The sequence below is a fragment of the Gracilinanus agilis genome, chromosome 2 (assembly GCF_016433145.1).
Source record: "Gracilinanus agilis isolate LMUSP501 chromosome 2, AgileGrace, whole genome shotgun sequence".
Taxonomy (NCBI): Eukaryota; Metazoa; Chordata; class Mammalia; order Didelphimorphia; family Didelphidae; genus Gracilinanus; species Gracilinanus agilis.
The window spans coordinates 690,989,505-691,008,479 of record NC_058131.1 but is presented as its reverse complement, the minus strand read 5'-3'; the positions used below and the strand labels follow the sequence as shown (position 1 = coordinate 691,008,479).

At 40.2% G+C, this 18,975-nt stretch overlaps 1 protein-coding gene across 1 annotated transcript in view; it reads left to right on the top strand.

Moving 5' to 3' along the window:
* Positions 1–18,975, top strand: part of SCAPER (S-phase cyclin A associated protein in the ER) — a 388,867-nt gene that overhangs the window by 234,552 nt on the left and 135,340 nt on the right. The window contains exons 25-26 of the mRNA XM_044660293.1: positions 6,573–6,596; positions 8,802–8,838. Coding sequence (XP_044516228.1) covers positions 6,573–6,596; positions 8,802–8,838 — 61 coding nt within the window. The remainder of the gene's footprint in view (positions 1–6,572; positions 6,597–8,801; positions 8,839–18,975) is intronic.

Genomic DNA, 18,975 nt, shown 5'->3' with positions numbered 1-18,975 from the left:
GTTTTATGTCCCAATGGATAGTATAGCTACTCTTCCCTCTCTGAGTTGACTACACTGAGAGTAAGGTTTGATTATTACCTCTTAATGCTCTCTTCCTCTCCTTCTTATAATAGTATTTGTCCCCTCTCCCTCCCATGCCCTCTTTGTGTGTAATAGAATATCCTATTTTTCTTGTTTACTCAAGTTTCTCTTGGTGTCCCCTGCTATTCACCCCCTCTTTCCCATCCCCCATGTCATCTTAGATTATTTAGTGTTCCACCCTCACCCTGTGAATTATTCTTCTGATTACTATAATAGTGAATATTATAATAGTGAATAGAGTTCACTACAGAGAATTATACATAACATTTCTTTACATAGGAATACAGATAATTAGATCTCACTGAAGCCCTTAAAAAGGCAAATTTAAAAATTATAAGTTTTCTTTCTTTCCCCTCTGTTTCTTATTTACCTTTTCATGTTTCTCTCGATTTTTGCAGTTGGATATCAAACTTTCCATTTAGCCCTGGTCTTTTCTGTGCAAATACCTGGAATTCTTCAATTTTGTTGAATGCCCATACTTTCCCCTGGAAATATATAGTCAATTTTGATGGGTAGTTGATCCGTGGTTGCAGGCCCAGCTCTCTTGCCTTTCTGAATATCGTATCCCAAGCCTTGCGATCTTTTAGCGTGGAGGCTGCCAGATCCTGTGTGATCCTGATCGGTGCTCCTTGATATTTGAATTGTTTCTTTCTGGCTTCTTGTATGATTTTTTCTTTTGCTTGGAAACTCTTGAATTTTGCAATTATATTTCTGGGCGTTTTGTTTTCTGGATTGAATGTCGCGGGTGTTCTATGAATCCTTTCAATGTCTATATTGCCCTCTTGTTGTAGGACTTCAGGGCAATTTTGCTGAATTATTTCTGTTAGTATGGAGTCCAGGTTTCTATTAATTTCTGGTTTTTCTGGAAGACCAATTATTCTCAAATTGTCTCTTCTAGACCGGTTTTCTTGGTCTGTCACTCTCTCATTGAGATATTTCATGTTTCCTTCTATTTTTTCAGTCTTTTGCCTTTGTTTTATTTGTTCTTGTTGTCTTGAGAGATCATTAGCTTCTAATTGCTCAATTCTAGCCTTTAGGGCTTGGTTTTCGGCTGTAATCTTTCGGTTTTCGGCTATGATCTTTTGGTTTTCGGCTGTAATCTTCTGGTTTTCGGCTATAATCTTCTGGTATTCCTTTTCAATCTGGTCATTTCTGGTGTTCAATTTGCTTATCAGTTCATTTGGTTTCTGAGCCTCACTTTCCATTTGCAAGATTCTATCTTTTAAACAGTTATTTTCTTGCCAGATCTCTTCCATTTTCCTCAAAATCTCAGTTTTGAACTCTTCCATAGCTTGTGAGGAGTTTTCCTTATTTGAGGAGGGTCCGGATGCTTGTTTGTTCTCCTCCTCTGTTTGCTCGGTTGTCTGGATTTTCTCTGTGTAAAAGTTGTCGAGTGTTAAAGACTTCTTTTTCTTGTTGTTAATCTTTCTCTTCTGAACTTCCTGAGACTGGGTAGCCATCGTTAGCCCAGCAGCTTCTCAGGTTTATCCTCGCGCTCGGGGTCTGTCCGCGGTCTTTTGGCTCCTGAGGTCTGAGTTCTGGTTTTTTCCAAGGTCAAGTCCCCTGGTGGACCCCCTTGCTTGATCCTCTGCTGGAGGTTTCTTTACAAGTCTCAGGGCGCTGCTTCCACAGTCATATACTCGTCTGCACTGGTTCCCCACTCAGGGTTTCAGAGCTTTAGCTCGTGGCTGTGTCTGCCTCCACCCACGCCTCCGCCCGTGCCTGCGCTTTGAGCCCGCGTTCTGCGCCCTGTGTCCTTTCTATGCGGCCTGCTCCCGCGCTCAGATTTTGTGTGCGTTCGTTAGCTTTTTGGGGTCCTAAATCTTGCTGCTCTCAGGAACAGGCCCCGGAGCTGCCAATGACTCGATGGGTGCCCCAAACTTGCTCTATTTCTTTTTAGCTGGCTTCGGCGCTATAGGTGTTGTGTGTGGAGGGGGTGGGGGTGGGGTGGTTGCTCAGCCCGTGATTTAGTGAGAGCTGTTTCACCCCTTTATAGCATGGAAATGCCCCGATTCCATGTACCTTCCACGCTGTGCCCTGTTGTGGGGTTCTTCCGTTCGTCTGGACTTGTTTTTATGTCCCCTTGAGGAGTTTTGTGTGTTTTGGTCAGGAGAGGTTAAGAGCTGCTTCTTACTCTGCCGCCATCTTAACCCGGAACCCCTCCATTAACTCTTAATAAAAATATCTACTCAAGAAATGACAATTCCAGAATAAGAATTATGTAATATTCTACCTATAAACATGGTGTACACCCCCCCCCCCGACCCCCATCAGTGCACACCATGTTTATGGGAAAGGTAGGTACAAACTGAAGTTGTTAGAGCAATGGAGCATCTGTTGGTGGAGCATGTGTCCAGACAGCACCCCCACCCCACAGACATGGCTGTGCCCCTCCCCCCCAGAAGGGAGGGCGGAAGTGCTCCCACTGGCTGCTGGGCAGAGGGGTGGGGGATGAGAGGAATGTCCTCAGGTGTATGGAGAGCGGGAGGGAAGTAGCTGAGTCCTTCCGCTTTCTAGTAACAAACTCTGGCAAGTGACTACATGCATGCCCACAGAGAGGGCACTGAGTGCCCTTTTTGGCACATATGGCATAGGTTCACCATCACAACTCTAGCTGATCACGCATAACAAATTCTCATCTCTGCTGGATAAAATGTAACCAGGCAAAGTACATTTATTAAATAATCATAAAACAGTTCTAGGTTTGGGTTCTCCGGGCATCAACTCCAAGTTCTCTAGTCTATCTTATAAAAAGAGCAACTAAAACACAGAAGTTCGAAGCAGGTTTTGCCCAAAGCACTGTCTCTGTAGATTCCTTTTCAGGGTATATTGTCTCATGTTTGTTTGTGTATTTGCTACTTTTAATGATCAAAATGGTTTAATGTTAGGAAGGGTCATTCCCTTATATGAAGATATGCAGACACAAAAGGGGAACCAGAACAATATGGAATTTTTAAAAATCTGAAATAATAGCAAAATCTAAAAATGTCTTTCCGTATCCTTGATTTTTATTTTCTGAAAGAAAGTAAATCCTTCATGTTTTTCCATTAGGTCAAAGCCTATATGATCTCAGTCTAATATACTTTCTTTGCCTACTAAAACTATTCCCCATTGTGAATGAGCATAGCAGACAGATCATTTTGTGGAGGAAACCACCAACAGTTATCAAACGTTTTATGTTTAGCAATATCTAATTTCAAGTTAGCATATTAAAAAAACCAGAACTAATAATATTGAGTTGAAAGAGCACAATGTGAGCAGATCTATTGTAAATAAAGGGGGAAAAAGAAGTTCTTTCTCTTTGCTATGGGCTACAAATTCTATTTTCTTCACAATGAAACCCACTTTTCTCAAACCTCTCAGTAAGGCTCTGCCAAAGCAAAGTCTACTCTAAAAACCCTGAGTAACTATGGAATAAAGGTTAGCATTTCCTCCCTAGTGGCCAATGATCGGAGGGTACCTGAAGGGCATATCTGGTGTCTACAAGGAAAGGAGGGTTCTTTATCATAAAGAACAATATGTAAACATCAATTTGATGCCTAATGAATTTGTGGGCACTCTTTCCTCATGACAGCTTTTGCCTGAGATTATTCTTTGTGCACACTTGGGATTCAGTCAAACTCTGCTCTGGCTTTTTGTTACAGTGTTTACCTTTTAGGTTCTTCATTTTTCAGACTACAAAGAGTCAGCATTCTGTGCTACAATTCACTTTTGTCCCATTGCAATGAGTAGCTGGAATTGCCTGTTGTCTTAGAAATTCTTCTTGAGTTAGTATCAGGTGAGGATTATAGATCTAAGGAGATTTCCTTTAGGGAAGTTCTTTAGACTCCATTCAGTTTCAGGAAAAGAAGCAAAGAGTTGCCTGTTTTGCTCCCTGCAGGGAAAGCAAATATACTACTAATGCTTAAAGGTAATACCTCACTCAGGCTGGTTCTCTCAAATGTGCCCCAAACTGGAGCCAGAAAGGCACCAACAACTAGAAAAATAAACCATGAAGGCAGACAACTCCAATTATACTTACTTTGGAGGAATTCTTGAAACTGTATTCATGCTTGTGGTTGAGTTCACTACCTGAAGGATGTGTTCAAGGGCTGTTAGTCCTCCAGCAACTTGAAATGCAATCTGATCTGCCACATTCTGAAGGAAAAGATAAAATGCAAATTAGCTAAGTTTTAAAAACATGTGTTTTATAAAGGGAATGGCATATTTGGTTGAAATCTGAAACCATTCTGTTCTAAAGATAGCAATGACATTGGTCAAAATCCAAAAGCATTAAAAGAAATAAAGGATGCTCACCCAATGAATCCTTCCCATGAGTCAGTCAATAATCTTTTATGTGCCAAGCACTGAGGATACAAAGAAAGACAAAAGACACAAGCCCTGCTCTCAAGGAGCTCACACACTAATTGGGGGAATATAATCTGCAAATGGCTAAGTGCAAACAAAATATAAACAGAATAAATCAAAGATAATCAACAGAGGGAGACACTAGCAATAAGGTGAGGCCAGGAAAGGCTTTTATAGAAGGTGGGATTTTGGCTTGGACTTGAAGAAAGTCAGGGAAGCCAGAAGGTAGAGGCAGAGGATAACCACTGGAAATTACTTGAGTCTGGAAATGGATTCCTGTCAAGATCCACTCCCTGCCCCCCTCAAAGTTAGCATCTGTTTTTTGAAGCTTTTGCTGGTGACAAGAAGATCCTGGATTTGATAACTTTTCAGTTGGCTTCATACAAAGACTAGTAAAGAAATATTTCAAGGTAATAGTGTCGACATGGAATCTAGAGTTCCCAAACTTGTAGCTTAGTGAGGTATGATTAACCCCAAGTTTAGAAATAGTTTGTAGGTTGGAGACCCCCAAAGTTTGTGCTTGTTCCCTGTTCCCATGAGAATCCACCCTGAAGGGAATCTCAGGCTAGGAGTTGCAGACTGAATAATGGACCCCAGGGTAAATGCTAAATACCCTTTTGTCCTAGGTAGTCTTCCCCAAGGTATCAAAGACCCTTCCCAGGAAGACTACCTGGGCAGGGACCATCCTTTAGTATCCATTGTGTAAGCAGCCCTTTCCCCTACAACCTAGCCTCTAGCTATGATCCCTTTCTCTAGCTTGATTGTATCCTGTCAGTATAATGTCAATCATCTCCCCAGGCCCCTGGATCTTCACAAATGGTATATAAGTTCCCCAATTTCCTTTGTTCCTAGGAGTGGTGGCACTCCCAGGGGGATCAGGGAGCAGAGCAAAGCAGTGTTCATTTAGACTCTGCACAAGGCGCAGCTCTGCATAAGAGGCCAAGTAGCCCTCATCCCCCTTTCCCTTGATTAAAGAGTGGTTTTATGACTATTTAATAGTTCTGCATTTTTTCTAAGTTAACAATAGTCATATTGCCAGTGTTCCAGCAGCCGTCCCATGTAGCACACATGGCTTCTTATTGTGATATTTATTCTAAGACTTTACATGCAATACAGGACCTGTACTCTGACCATCTCAGACTGCTGTTGGGCAAGTCTTTTTCACGAGTCAAAAGCATACTCCTTACTGGACATGGACAAAGCCTGCCCATATAAGGGTTCCATGGGATGACTACTGTGGCAATAAATAAAGAGAAGCAAGGAAGTAGACAGCTTTGATAACAAAAAATAGACTTGTAGCAGCAAATATGCAAATTACTTCTTAAACCATGAACAGCATTCCTAACCTGCTCACCCCCAAAGATATTCAAATGCAAATTCTGGAAACACAAAGACAGAAGATCAATCCTCTGTCACGGTAATAAGGCTGTAACCCAACAACAAGCTTACAGAGAAGGTCTTCTGAATTCCAAGAACAGCTTCATGATTTTTATTGTGCTAATCATATTTCAAGCTTTCCTCAAGCAAGGAGTGTATATCTCTCAAGTTCTATAAAATTTTTTGGCGGGGGCAGCTGGGTAGCTCAGTGGAGTGAGAGTCAGGCCTAGAGACAGGAGGTCCTAGGTTCAAACCCGGCCTCAGCCACTTCCCAGCTGTGTGACCCTGGGCAAGTCACTTGACACCCATTGCCCACCCTTACCAATCTTCCACCTATGAGACAATACACCGAAGTACAAGGGTTTAAAAAAAAATTCTTTTGGCAAAAGTATTGGTAGAGAAAAAAGACTTTGGTGTGTGGCTATACTGATTATTTCAACTAATTCACTTCCCTGAAGAATGGTGAAAGAAACTGAGAAAGAGAAGGGGTGAGGTTTCAGAAATCTTTTCTCCACACAGTTCACCAATTTATTTGGGTTAGCTAGTTATGCTTCTTTAAATGCAGATGTCCTCTGGGAACCTTAAGCCTCCTAGGACTTTACTGGAAATGACTTTAATCAGATGATTTTAAAGATGAACGAACACCTGAGCACTGCTAAGTACTCAGAAAATAGTTTTGACTGGGGAGGTCAGAAGGGAAGGAGGTAGAGAAACTACTGGTTGGAGTGAGCAGACAAATCAGGATAGAGGAATGGACTGTAGGGCAGAGAGGGGGCATAGGAGTACTAGAGGTAAAGGGAAGAAGGGAGGTGATAAGAAGTCAAGCCTGGCATTTTTGCCTAGGCTCCTGGCATCAGTGAAGCAGGCAAGAGGCCCAGTTAGGATAGCAGTACTAGTTTAGAAAGTGGGCAAAGCTCATATCCCAATTCAGTTCAGAATTTCCCGTCTGGACCAACCTCTCCATTTTAGCATGATGGTTTCTTACTGATAGGAAGAAACAGAGAGGACAAAAAAAAGGCAGGATTTCATGAATTTTTGCTATTCTCAGGATTGTGACTGAATATCAAACAAAACTCATATCAACAGTACACTGCAACTATCCTATTAGTAAAAAGACCTAAGTGGCCTTTCCTAAATTATTAAATGATGGACGACAAATATAAATACTAAACTAGCATCACTAAGGAGTAAAATAATCTGAAAACTTTAAAGTATTTATCAACATCACATCCAGTGGGCAGCATTAAATATAGCACTTTCGGGTTTTCAAAGCGCTTTCAGAATATCATTTCCTTTTATCCTCATCACTTATCCTGGTTTCAAAGCTAGTATCTCAGGCAGGATTCCATCCCCAGGACCTGAACTCTAATTACTGTACAATCTAGCTGCCTCTGTCAGCTGATATGTTATTTCTGGTCACTCTCCAATAGCAGTGACACTCCTGATGATAACCTAGATCTGATTATATCATTCCTCTATTCATAATGGCTTTTAAATGATACCCTCCATGGTTTGTCCCAAACTACCTTTTTAGCCTCATGTCCCCCTAACATGTCTCCAGAAAAACCTTAAAATCCTGCCAAAATTGAGAATTTATAGAATTTAGAGCTAGAGGGGACACTAAAGTCCATTGAGTTAAATGCTTATAGAGAGGCTAACTGACTTCAAGATCCCATGGGCACTGAGCAGCAGGAGCAGGATTTGGATGGAGGCCCTTTGTTTTCCCACGTGGTGCCTTGTACATCATACCAAGCTGGCCCACTACAGAGACAGGAACAAGAGCCTTATTTAAGGAACTTGTGATTGTCAAGACTAGGACCAACATACACTGCATCAAAGTATAAAAAGACATCACGATGTTGTAATTGTTCCAACAAAGTCCTGCCTTTTCTCAAATTGTTACCACAGCATCAAATGCCCCCTTAATTTCTCTGACTAGAAAATTGTTTTTATTAAATGCTTACTATGTGCAAAGCACAGACAGATAGGTGTACAGTGTTATAAGGGAATAAATTTTGTAGGGTAATAAACTGGTTGTAATAAAGGGACAGGCTAGAGGTAGTAGGTAAATTAAGGCAGAGGTAAGGTTTTAATAGGGATAAGGCACTGTGAATAGGGTTTGTGGATCCCTAAGGCAGTAAAGTGGATAAGGAAGGTACAATGGTGGTAAATTGAAGTGGTAGGAGAAGTAAGGGAATGACTGAGTTTAGGGAATATAAACACGGAGGTATAAAGAGTTGCAAGGGAGAGGATGAGGTATTTTGGGCAGACAGCTGCAGCCTGGGAGACACAGACTGGGTACACAGACTGGGTATACAGGTTTGAGACAGAGACACTGGAGGGAAACAAACTGAGCCCTTCAAGCAGGAAGGGCACTTCTACAGACAAAGGCTGGTGCCAGCCAAGAATGGCTTAAAACTGACTAGAGGGCTTTCCAGTCAGTTTCTCAGGTTCACAAAGGAATAGCTCAGAGGAAGTATTGAGATTTCACTTCCTCCAAAATGGATACCTCCAACTCCCTTCAGGACCGGGAGGCAATATTATTCCTTTCTCTCCTTCTCCCTCTCTTATCAATCAACTAATGAATTAGCCAAAGGTTTGATTAAGTGACAAACAGGGTTTATTGAGTTTTAGGGTTGATTGGAAGGGATGGAGGGATACAAGATAACTCTAACAGCCCCTAGGGAAAGCTTCAGGTGGGGGAGGGACACAGGAATGTGAGACTGAGAAAGGACCTGCCTAACTCAGCCCGAAGAGGTTTTGTAGCCTATAGAGTTAGAAAAGTTGGATACAATGATTCAAGAGATAATTTGTAACAAGGGTAAGCCCCATTAGGGGAAACTAAATCTACCAATTTTGAAAGCTAACACCCAGATCCACCCTCCTTTCAGAAACCCACAGAAATTTAAGAGGGAAAATGATGATTGGGAATAAGGGAGGTAAGGGAGATCCAAAGGAAATAGTTAAGCTAACAAATTTTAAGAGAAAAGCTGCAGAATATAGGCCAGGGTTTCAGTCCAAAGACAGAGCTCAGTTGACCATCCTACTCTCATCGAGTCTCCAGGGTCAACTGTCTAACCTCAGGATTCTAAACCTTTTTCAACTGTCAGAAACTCTGCAGTAAGGCTTTGCAGGGCTAATATGCACCCTTTTGTACTACAACAGTGGTTAGAGTGCCAGGCCTGGAATCAGGAAGACCTGAGTTTAGATATCTACTAGCTATGTGGCCCTGGGCAAGTTGTTTAACCCTCTGGTCTCAGTTCCTCAACTATAAAATGGTAAACTATTCCAGCACCTTTACCAGTGAAACCCCAAATGAGGTCATGAAAAGCTTAATAACCACCCCAACCACCAATGTGGTACATGCTTGCTAAATGGTGGAGATACAAATAAAATAGACCCCTGCTCTCTAGCAAGCTCCTGGAATTCTCCATCACACCCAGGAACCCATCCCATTTCATTTTAGCCCTGGAACTTGGCCTCTTCAGCACCTCCTTCCCCCCAAGTCTTTGGTGCTCTTCCCTGCCCCCAGAACCGTTAAACTAGCAGCCTCCAGGTCCCAGCTGGCTGTTCCTTCTGGACTTCTCTGTGCCCCTGTGTGGAGGCTCTTCCTCTTCCCCTCTAGCTCTGCTTTTCCGTTTGCTTTTGCACACTGTTGTGCTCCTCCATTCCCAGTAGGCTGGGGAGCTCCTTGAGGTGAGGGGCTTTCTTTTACCTTTCTCTGTGCCCCCAGCACTAAGCATAGGGCCTGGCACCCAGTGGGTGCTTAATGTCGCCTGATTGTTAGAGACCACCCACATAGAGGGTTTTTCTTAGCAGATGATCAGAATGTCACTTCCACTGATAAGATCATATCCGTTTTGGATGCTGCACCATAGGACTTTCTTGTCTTCTGCACTGCCAAGCTTTGTCTCCACAGGGGCTGCTTCCCAGGAAACCAGCTGAAGGCAGTGGCCTAGAAGCATTGAAGCTCCCTAGGCTCCTGGCTTCAGGATCCTGGGTTAGACCCATAATGGGGTGAAGGGAGATGATGGGCTAAATGGTGGCGGTGGTGGTGGTTTACCTTGCTTGGCCCTTGCTTCCTCCCATCTCTTCCTCTTCCTTAGGGCTCCTTGTCATTTCAGCTAAGGTAGTTTGCCAGCCTTTTGTGTGTGATTTAACTGGCAGGTGAAGATGGTGGCTAGCTCCTTCTTTATGGGATGGCAGTAAGAGCTGGGCTGTAAATGGGCTGGGGGAGGGGTGGGAATCTGTGATGGGACAGGGGGTGCTCCCATTCCCAGAGAGCTTGTGCTTCTTTATCTACTTGGTGGGGGGGGGGAGGTGGAATTTGGTTGGCAATTTTTCCTGAAAGAGGGTCCCTTCCCCACAATCATTTCTTACTAATGGCTGTGGTGACTGGGCTGGAAGCAGGTCTGGGGCTTCAAGGAACACTCCTATTTCCAAGGCTTCTGGAGTCAGGGTCCTGAGATATCTCTATCAATGTCTGAGGAGTTTGAACTGCCAGTTCAATTCCTTCCCATCTATTAAGACTCAGCTCAAATGATATAACTTCAGAATAAAGTTCTTACCCTTCAGTTGGATGGGAAAGTCAGAAGGGAGGGAAAGGGGTCTTTTTCTCCTTCACCTGATCTCCCATAGCACTCCTGTAGTCTTCTGAATAATTAGAAGACAGAATCACAGGATATCACATTTGAAGAAAGCTCTGAGGTTAGTTAGTCCAACCTGTACCTGAGTAGGTGGTTTTTTACCAACAGGTCTACCCCCCTTCCATTTGGACACTTCTAGGAATAGGAAACACCATTTCATTTCTGGACAGTTCTGATCATGGGGAAGTTTCTCATGGCCTTGTGAGGAAGGACTGTTTCCTTTTTTCGCCACTGTACTTTGGTTTCAGTCCTCTGTCCTGGGTCTGTCAACAGGCTCAGTGGCTGCTGATTGACTATGCTCAACTGAAGAAACTGGCTGCTCTAACTTCCATCTGTGTTCTATGCTCTGCTCAGAATTCTTAAATCTCTTAAATTTATTATTATTTTTACATCATAGTCATTACATAAATTGCTCTCTTGGTCCTGCTCACTTCACTTTGCACTAGTTCCTAAAAATGTTCCCAGGTTTTTCTACATCCACCCCTTTCATCACTTCTCATGGTGTAATAATCTCCCACTCCATTCACATGCCATCACATCCTCATTTGGCCACCCCCCATAGGAGGTCAAACTCATGCAGTGTCTAGACTTTTGCCTCATGATGCACTGCTATAAATATTCCCCACACACAGAACAGTATTTCCACTCATTTTTAGCCTCTTACTGTATGTCATCTTTTGTTAGACTATAAGCACAGTCTCTAATACATAATAGTAAGTCAGTGAATGAATGGTAGCCTGAGGAAATCATAAACAAATTAGGTGAACATAGAATAGTATATTTGTCAGATCTATGGGAAAGGAAGGAATTTAAGATCAAGCAAGAGACAGAAAACACTAAGCAAGAGACAGAGAACACTACAAAATGTGAAATGAGTAATTTTGATTATGTTAAGTTAAAAAGGTTCTGTACAAACAAAACCAATGCAACCAAAATTAGAAAGGAAGCAACAAACTGGGAAAAAAATTTTATAATGAAAACCTCTGACAAAAGTCTCATTTCTCAAATCTATAAGGAACAAATTCAATTGCATGAAAAATCAAGACATTCCCCAATTGACAAATGGTCAAGGGATATGAATAGGCAGTTTTCAGATAAAGAAATCCACACTATAAATAAGCACATGAAAAAATCTCTCTCATAATTAGAGAAATGCAAATCAAAATAACACTGAGGTACCCTCTCACACCTATCAGATTGGTCAATATGACAGTAAAAGAAAATAATAAATTTTGGAGGGGATGTGGGAAAATTGGGATACTAATACATTGCTGGTGGAGTTTTGAATTGATCCAACCATTCTGGAAGGCAATTTGAAACTATGCCCAAAGAGCTTTAAAAAACTGCCTAGCCTTTGATCCAGTCATACCACTGCTGGGTTTTGTAAAAATAACAAGCGAGCTGTAAAATTAAAGGGGTGAAAACTATGCAAATAAAGGTTCAAAACTGTTGAAATAGTTTTGATAGACGTAATCAAAAGTATATTCAGAGGGCAGCTGGGTAGCTCAGTGGATTGAGAGCCAAGCCTAGAGATGGGAGGTCCTAGGTTCAAATCCGGCCTCAGACACTTCCCACCTGTGTGACCCTGGGCAAGTCACTTGACCCCCATTGCCTACCCTTACCACTCTTCCACCTATAAGTCAATACACAGAAGTTAAGGGTTTAAAAAATTTAAAAAAAAAAAAGTATATTCAGTGATAAAGTGAAGAGAAGCTCATAAATGAACTTCTCTTCATGGTCAGGCGCAAGGACGTTAAAGAGACTCTTGTTATAGAAAAACTATTTATTGAATGAATGAATATATATATATATATATGTATGTATGTATGTATGTATATATGTATGTATGTATGTATATATAAAGGATTTCTAACTCTAAGGAATTCTAACGCCACCCAAATAAAATTCTCTGATTCTGCAAGGAACTGCTTCCCCTGTGTTTCACAGGCTACACTAATCCTTTCCGATCTGACTAGCCCAAATTTATACTATTCTAAATAAAACTATCATGATTATCCTTATAATTCTTAACTTTGCCTCTAAGTTTTAAAGATAACCAAGGCTAGCTGGTTGAGTCTCAACAAGAATCAAGTTAGGACTTCTGAACCTTAGCAGACTCAGAGTCCAAACCAAAGATCATTGTCTTCTCAGAGTTAAATCAATCTATAAAAAACTGCAATAGATAGTCAATAGTGTTTTCCAAGTTGAAAAAAGAAAACACTAAGCTCCTTCAGACTTTTCCCTTAAACTGTGAGAGAGAAGTAAAGATGTTACCTCCTCCAGCCCTGAGAGAGAGAGAGAGAGAGAGACAGACACAGACACAGACACAGACACAGACAGACAGAGAGAGAGAGACAGACACAGACAGAGAGAGAGAGAGAGAGACCGACCCTGTGTGTGACTCTGCCAACTGCCAGAGACCAACTGCCACTGCCACACCCAGAGAGAGTAACTGTCACAGAAAAATGGTTACAACTGTCAGCATTTAAAATTGACTCTCTCTCAGCTCTGCTTCAAACTCCAATTCTTCCTCAAGCAGCTTCTTTGCTTCTTATCTCCAAACTAATAAAACAATACTTATTTTCTAATATCATCCTTATAGTTTGTATCCCAAAGAGATAATAAGGAAAAATACTTGCGCAAAAATATTTATAACCATGCTCTTTGTGGTGGCAAAAATTGGAAAATGAGGGGGTGTCTCTAGATTGGGGAACGGCTGAACAAATTGTGGTATCTGTTGGTGATGGAATACTATTGATTGATGATCTGGAGGCTTTCCATATGAATTGGGAGAATCTCAATGAACTGATGCAGAGTGAAATGAGCAGAACCAGAAGAACATTGTACACAGCAAGTAAAACACTGTGGAAAAATCCAATGTAATGGATTTTGCTACTAGTAGCCATGCAATAAGCCAGGACGCTCTTGAAGGACTTATGGGAAAGAATGCTAACCACCTTGAGAGAAAGAACTATGGGAGTAGAAATGCAAAAGCGAAACATATGACATCACTTATCACATGTATATATGAGTATATGATTTGGGGTCTAGGCTTTTAAAAAATTGCTCTTTAGCAAAAATGAATAATATGGAAATAGGTATCAAGTGACAACATTTATACAACCCAGTGGAATTGCTTGTTGGCTCTTGGAGTGAGAAGGGAAGAGGGGAGGGTAAGAAAATGAATCATATAAACATGGAAAAATATTCTAAAAAATAAATTAATTAAATTAAAAAAGAATAATAGCCTGAATGTGCTTCTAATATGAACATTCATATTTTCTATTTTAATGTAAGCTCTTTCTTACAAGAGCCTGATTTCTTTCAGATTCTTTACATGGTTGATTAAAATAATTTTAAGTAAGTTTTATTCAAACTAACTTGGAATGAAATATGGTTTATTACATACAAATCACTTAGTATATGAGTACCATATACAGACGATTCCAGAGAATCCATGAGAAGCATGCTACCCACTGTTGGCAGAGGTGATGGCTTGGGCAGAATGAAGCAGAATTTTTGGACAATGTGGGAATTTGTTTTGCATAACTACATATTTATTATGAGTTTTATTTTTTCAATGAGAGGTTTATGGGAAGGAGGGAAAACCAACTTTTTAATTAAAAGACATTTTTAAACCTACCTTATTTCCCTAATGCTTTTGAGAGTACCAACACCCTTCCACTCCCAGGCCCCCAGGTTAGAAAACTTGGAGTTACCTCAAACTATTTCCTTTACCTCCTCTACCCATATCGAATCAATTGCCCATGGCTTTAAAAACAATTTTTATTACTTCTTTTTGTATCTTCAATTTCTAATATATCTACTACCCAGAAAGGCATCCCTTATAACAGCAACAAAAATTAAAAAGAGTTGAAAAAGGGGCATTTTGGAAAAAGTAACCAATTTATCAATCCAGGCTGAGTCTCCCACCTCTGAATTTTCTCTTCTCTTTTAGGACAAACAAAGTCATTGTCAATATAAGCTAGTCATTTTCACTTTTCTTGTTCTTCCTATTTGCCCTGTGGTGGTTATTACGTGTTTAGAGAAGCTGATCTACTGGACAAAGAACTGGCCTTTGAGTCTGGAAGAACTGACAATATGGCGCTGGCAAGTCCCCAGGCCTCTCATGTCCCAAACAATTCTCCAACACCATACACTGTAGAAAAGGGGCTGTTCTGTTCTCCATACTTATTCAATCCCTTGCCAGACTGGTAAAAAAAGAAAGAAAATGTTTTCCTAGTTCTGGGTACTTTGCTCTTCATCGGTCCATCTTCCCATGCTTCTCTGGGTTCTTCAACAACGGAATTTAAGAAAGCACAGTGATAGTCTATGTTCCAGTGTGTTTAGTCACATCCCAATTAATAAACACTTACTTTACTGCTAGGTCTCTGACAGCACAAAAATGTTCTGATCAGTAAATCAATTTTGAACCAGAAATTTGGGGGGTATAAGAGACTTTTCTTCTTGTGTTTAACCTCCTTCATGTATATATGTACAGATGTATATGTGTATAAGAACTTTTAAATTTCATGGAATTGAAATTACTTTGTTTTTTATAATTGTGTATGTAATTGAAATTATTGTGTCTTTTATTGCTTAAGCACTCTCCCCTTACCCAGAGCTGTGAAAGAGACCTCCTGAAGGTTCTTTTAATATTAAACTGGCATGACCTTTAATATTAAGAGGCAGTTGGATAGAATAATGGACCTGGAATTAGGAAGATCCGAGTTCAAATCCTTCTTTAGACACAAGCTGTGTGACCCTGGCTAAGACACTTAACTGTTAATTGCCTCACTTTCCTCAATTATAAAGTGAGGATAATATCAGAACCAACCTTGTATTGTGAGGATAACAATGATCTAATATTTGTAAAAACCCTTGGTGCAGTGCACATAGTACACATTAGATAAAAACATATTTGTCTACTATTAAAGTTATATATCAACGTTGAGCTTATTGTAGCATATAGCACAAGGTTTTCATCTAAAATGGCTTTCCAATTTTCTAAGCAGTTCCTGTCAAATAGGGAATTCTTCCTCAAGTAATTTATCTATTTAGGCTTAATGAACATTAAATTTACACAGTTAAATTTTCCTCCCTAATTTTTCCTTGCTTATCTATTCCAATGATTTACTTTTCTGTTTTTTAACCATTACCAAATAGTTTCTTTCTTTTTATGTATTTATTTTTAATTTTTAGAAAAAATTTTTTCCTTGGTTATATGATTCATGTTCTTACTCACCCTGCCCCCCACCCACTCACCCCCATATCCGATGTGCATTTCCACTGGTTTCTTCATGTGTCATTGATCAAGACCTATTTCCATATTATTGATAGTTGTACTAGGGTGGTCCTTTAGTGTTTACATCCCCAATCATGCTGGCATCAACCCGTGTGTTCAAACAGTTGTTTTTCTTCTGTTTCCACTCCTGCAGTTCTTCCTCTGAATGTGGGTAGCGTCTTTACCATAAATCCCTCAGAATTGTCCTGAGTCATTGCATTGTTGTTAGTACAGATGTCCATTACATTCGATTTTACCATAGTGTATCAGTCTCTGTGTACAATGTTCTCCTGGTTCTGCTCCTTTCACTCTGCATCAATTCCTGGAGGTCTTTCCAGTTCACATGGAATTCCTCCAGTTTATTATTCCTTTAAGCACAACAGTATTCCATCACCAGCATATACCACAATTTGTTCAGCCATTCCCCGTTTGAAGGTTATCTCCTCATTTTCCAGTTTTTTGCCACCACAAAGAGCGTGGCTACAAATCAAATAGTTTCTTTCTTATGATTACTGCTTTATAATGTCGATTGAGGCTAGAAATGCATTGAGCTCTTGGGAGACAGAGCCAAGGTGGTGGTACTCTATTCTTCTCTCCCAAGGTTCTGGATGCAGATTTCCACCATTACGTTACCATTACTGCGCTTTGCACCATCCCCAGAACAGAGTAAGAAATTAATAAGCTTTTTTGGCTGCCTGCCTGACATGGGTTTCCAGATGCTTGAATCCCTTGGGTTCTTAACTATCTGCTATTTTAGAGATGACCTAGAGGCCTCAGACAGCCAAGGGAACAAACTTCCTGCCTCATCTAGTCGAAATACCTTTGGAATGCTATTTAGGCCTTGTTCAAATTTGGTTCACACCTCTGACTGATTGATTCATTGTGATGTGTTCTCACCTGCTAAAGGCATCAGGGCAAAGTCTGATGGCTCAGATGAACCCACCTTCCCCACATAATGATTCCAGGTTTGGGATAGAATACCACTTAGTTTTCTACGAGGGAATTAGTAGAGCAAACTGAGATGAAGACTGGAAGTTAAGTTAGCAGTTTGTCTTCCAGGATAACAAGTCTTAATAATAAGGAGGGTATTTGCCTCTACCTCTCAAATCAGAAATTCTTTTGCAATTCACTTATTAGGGAACTTGAAATTCTACAACTAGGAGAGATTTATTGTTTTGAGTTTGGGTATTTGTTTTATTCAATTTGCAACAGGCAGGATGGTGCAATGTTGGTCTCAAGAATCAGGAAAATCTGGTCCTGCCATTTTTATCTACTGGCCATTGTTAATTGGAATTTGGGAGATGCCATTTAAAAGTATATATATATTTTCTATGGACATGTGGGAATTATCAAACTACATTTCCTGTGGTCCAACGGGTTTCCGGTTGGACCTCCCAAATTCCAATTATACACCATGGAACCCAAGGCAACCTTTGTTATCTCAACAAAGTCCCATTATCTCAGTGGCACTGAGGTTACTCTCTAAGAATATAAGTTGCACAATTGCAGAATTGCATTATGAATGGAATGTCTTTCCTGGGAGTTCTCTACTCCAATAAATTTTCAGGTCTAGTTCCAAAAGTAAAAAAAAATTAGGATTGAGTTTTGCCCCCTCCCATTACTAGTTTGGATGATAATTATTTTGTAACATTTTAAAGTTTGAGAAATGTAAGACCACCTTCATCTGCTTTTAAGCATACCCTTCTGATATCCTCTGCTTTTCCAAATAAATTCTATTAGGGAGTGATATAATTATTTTGTACTAAGGAGGGCAAAGGCTCAGTCGGGCAGACACTAAGCATTTACTGCCTACTACGTGCCAGACACTGTTAAGCTCAAGGGATACAACTATTTTTATAAGTAATTATATGCAAATAAGATATATGCATGATAAATTGGAATAATCAACAAAACAAAGACACTAAAATTAAGAGGAAGCAGGAAAGCCTTCCTGTCGAGGGTAGGATTTTAGTGGGAATTTGAAGAGAGCCTATAAGCCAGGAAGGAAAGAATTCTAGGCACTGGGCACAGCCAGTGAAAAGACACAAAGGGAGGGAATTCATAAGGCCTTTAAAAACAAAAAGAGGGGGAAAAATAAGGGAGGGGGTAGAAAGGGAAGTTAATCAAGGGAGGGGATAAGGGATAGTGGCTTAATAGCAAACCACTGGTTTAAAAGGAAATAGTATAAGGAAAAGGGGGTAGGAATAGGGGAGGATTCGAAAATGTCAGCAAATGCACAACTGATGATTATAACTCTGAATGTGAATGGGATGAACTCGCTCATAAAACGGAAGCAAATAGCAGAGAGGATTAGAAACCAAAATCCCACCATATGTTGTCTACAAGAAACACATATGAGGCGGGTAGACATACACAAGTTTAAGGTTCAGGGCTTGAGCAAAATCTTTTGGGCGTCAAATGAGAAAAAGAAGGCAGGAGTGGCTATTATGATTTCTGACAAAGCCAAAGTAAAAATAGATATGATTAAAAAAGACAGGGAAGGTCATTACATCCTGATTAAAGGTAGTATAAACAATGAGGAAATAACACTGCTCAATATGTATGCACCAAGTGGCATAGCACCCAAATTCATAAAGGAGAAACTGGCAGAACTCAAGAAGGAAATAGATAGTAAAACCATACTAGTCGGAGATCTAAATATTCCTCTGTCAGATCTAGATAAATCAAACCGAAAAATAAATAAGAAAGAGGTAAGAGAGGTGAATGAAGTCCTAGAAAAATTAGATTTAATTGATATGTGGAGAAAAATAAATAGGGACAAAAAGGAATACACCTTCTTTTCAGCTGCACATGGCACATTCACAAAGATTGACCGTGTTATAGGGCATAGAATCATTGCAAACAAATGCAAAAGAGCAGAAATAATAAATGTAACCTTCTCAGATCATAATGCAATAAAAATAATAATTAGTAAGGGTACCTGGACAGGAAAATCAAAAACTAATTGGAAATTAAATAATATGATTCTTCAAAACCAATTTGTCAAAGAAGGAATCATAGAAACAATCAACAATTTCATTGAAGAAAATGACAATGATGAGACATCCTACCAAACTCTGTGGGATGCGGCCAAGGCAGTACTCAGGGGGAAATGTATATCCTTGAGTGCATATATTAACAAATTAAGGAGGGCAGAGATCAATGAATTGGGCATGCAACTCAAAAAATTAGAAAGCGAGCAAATTAAAAATCCCCAGATGAAAACTAAATTAGAAATAC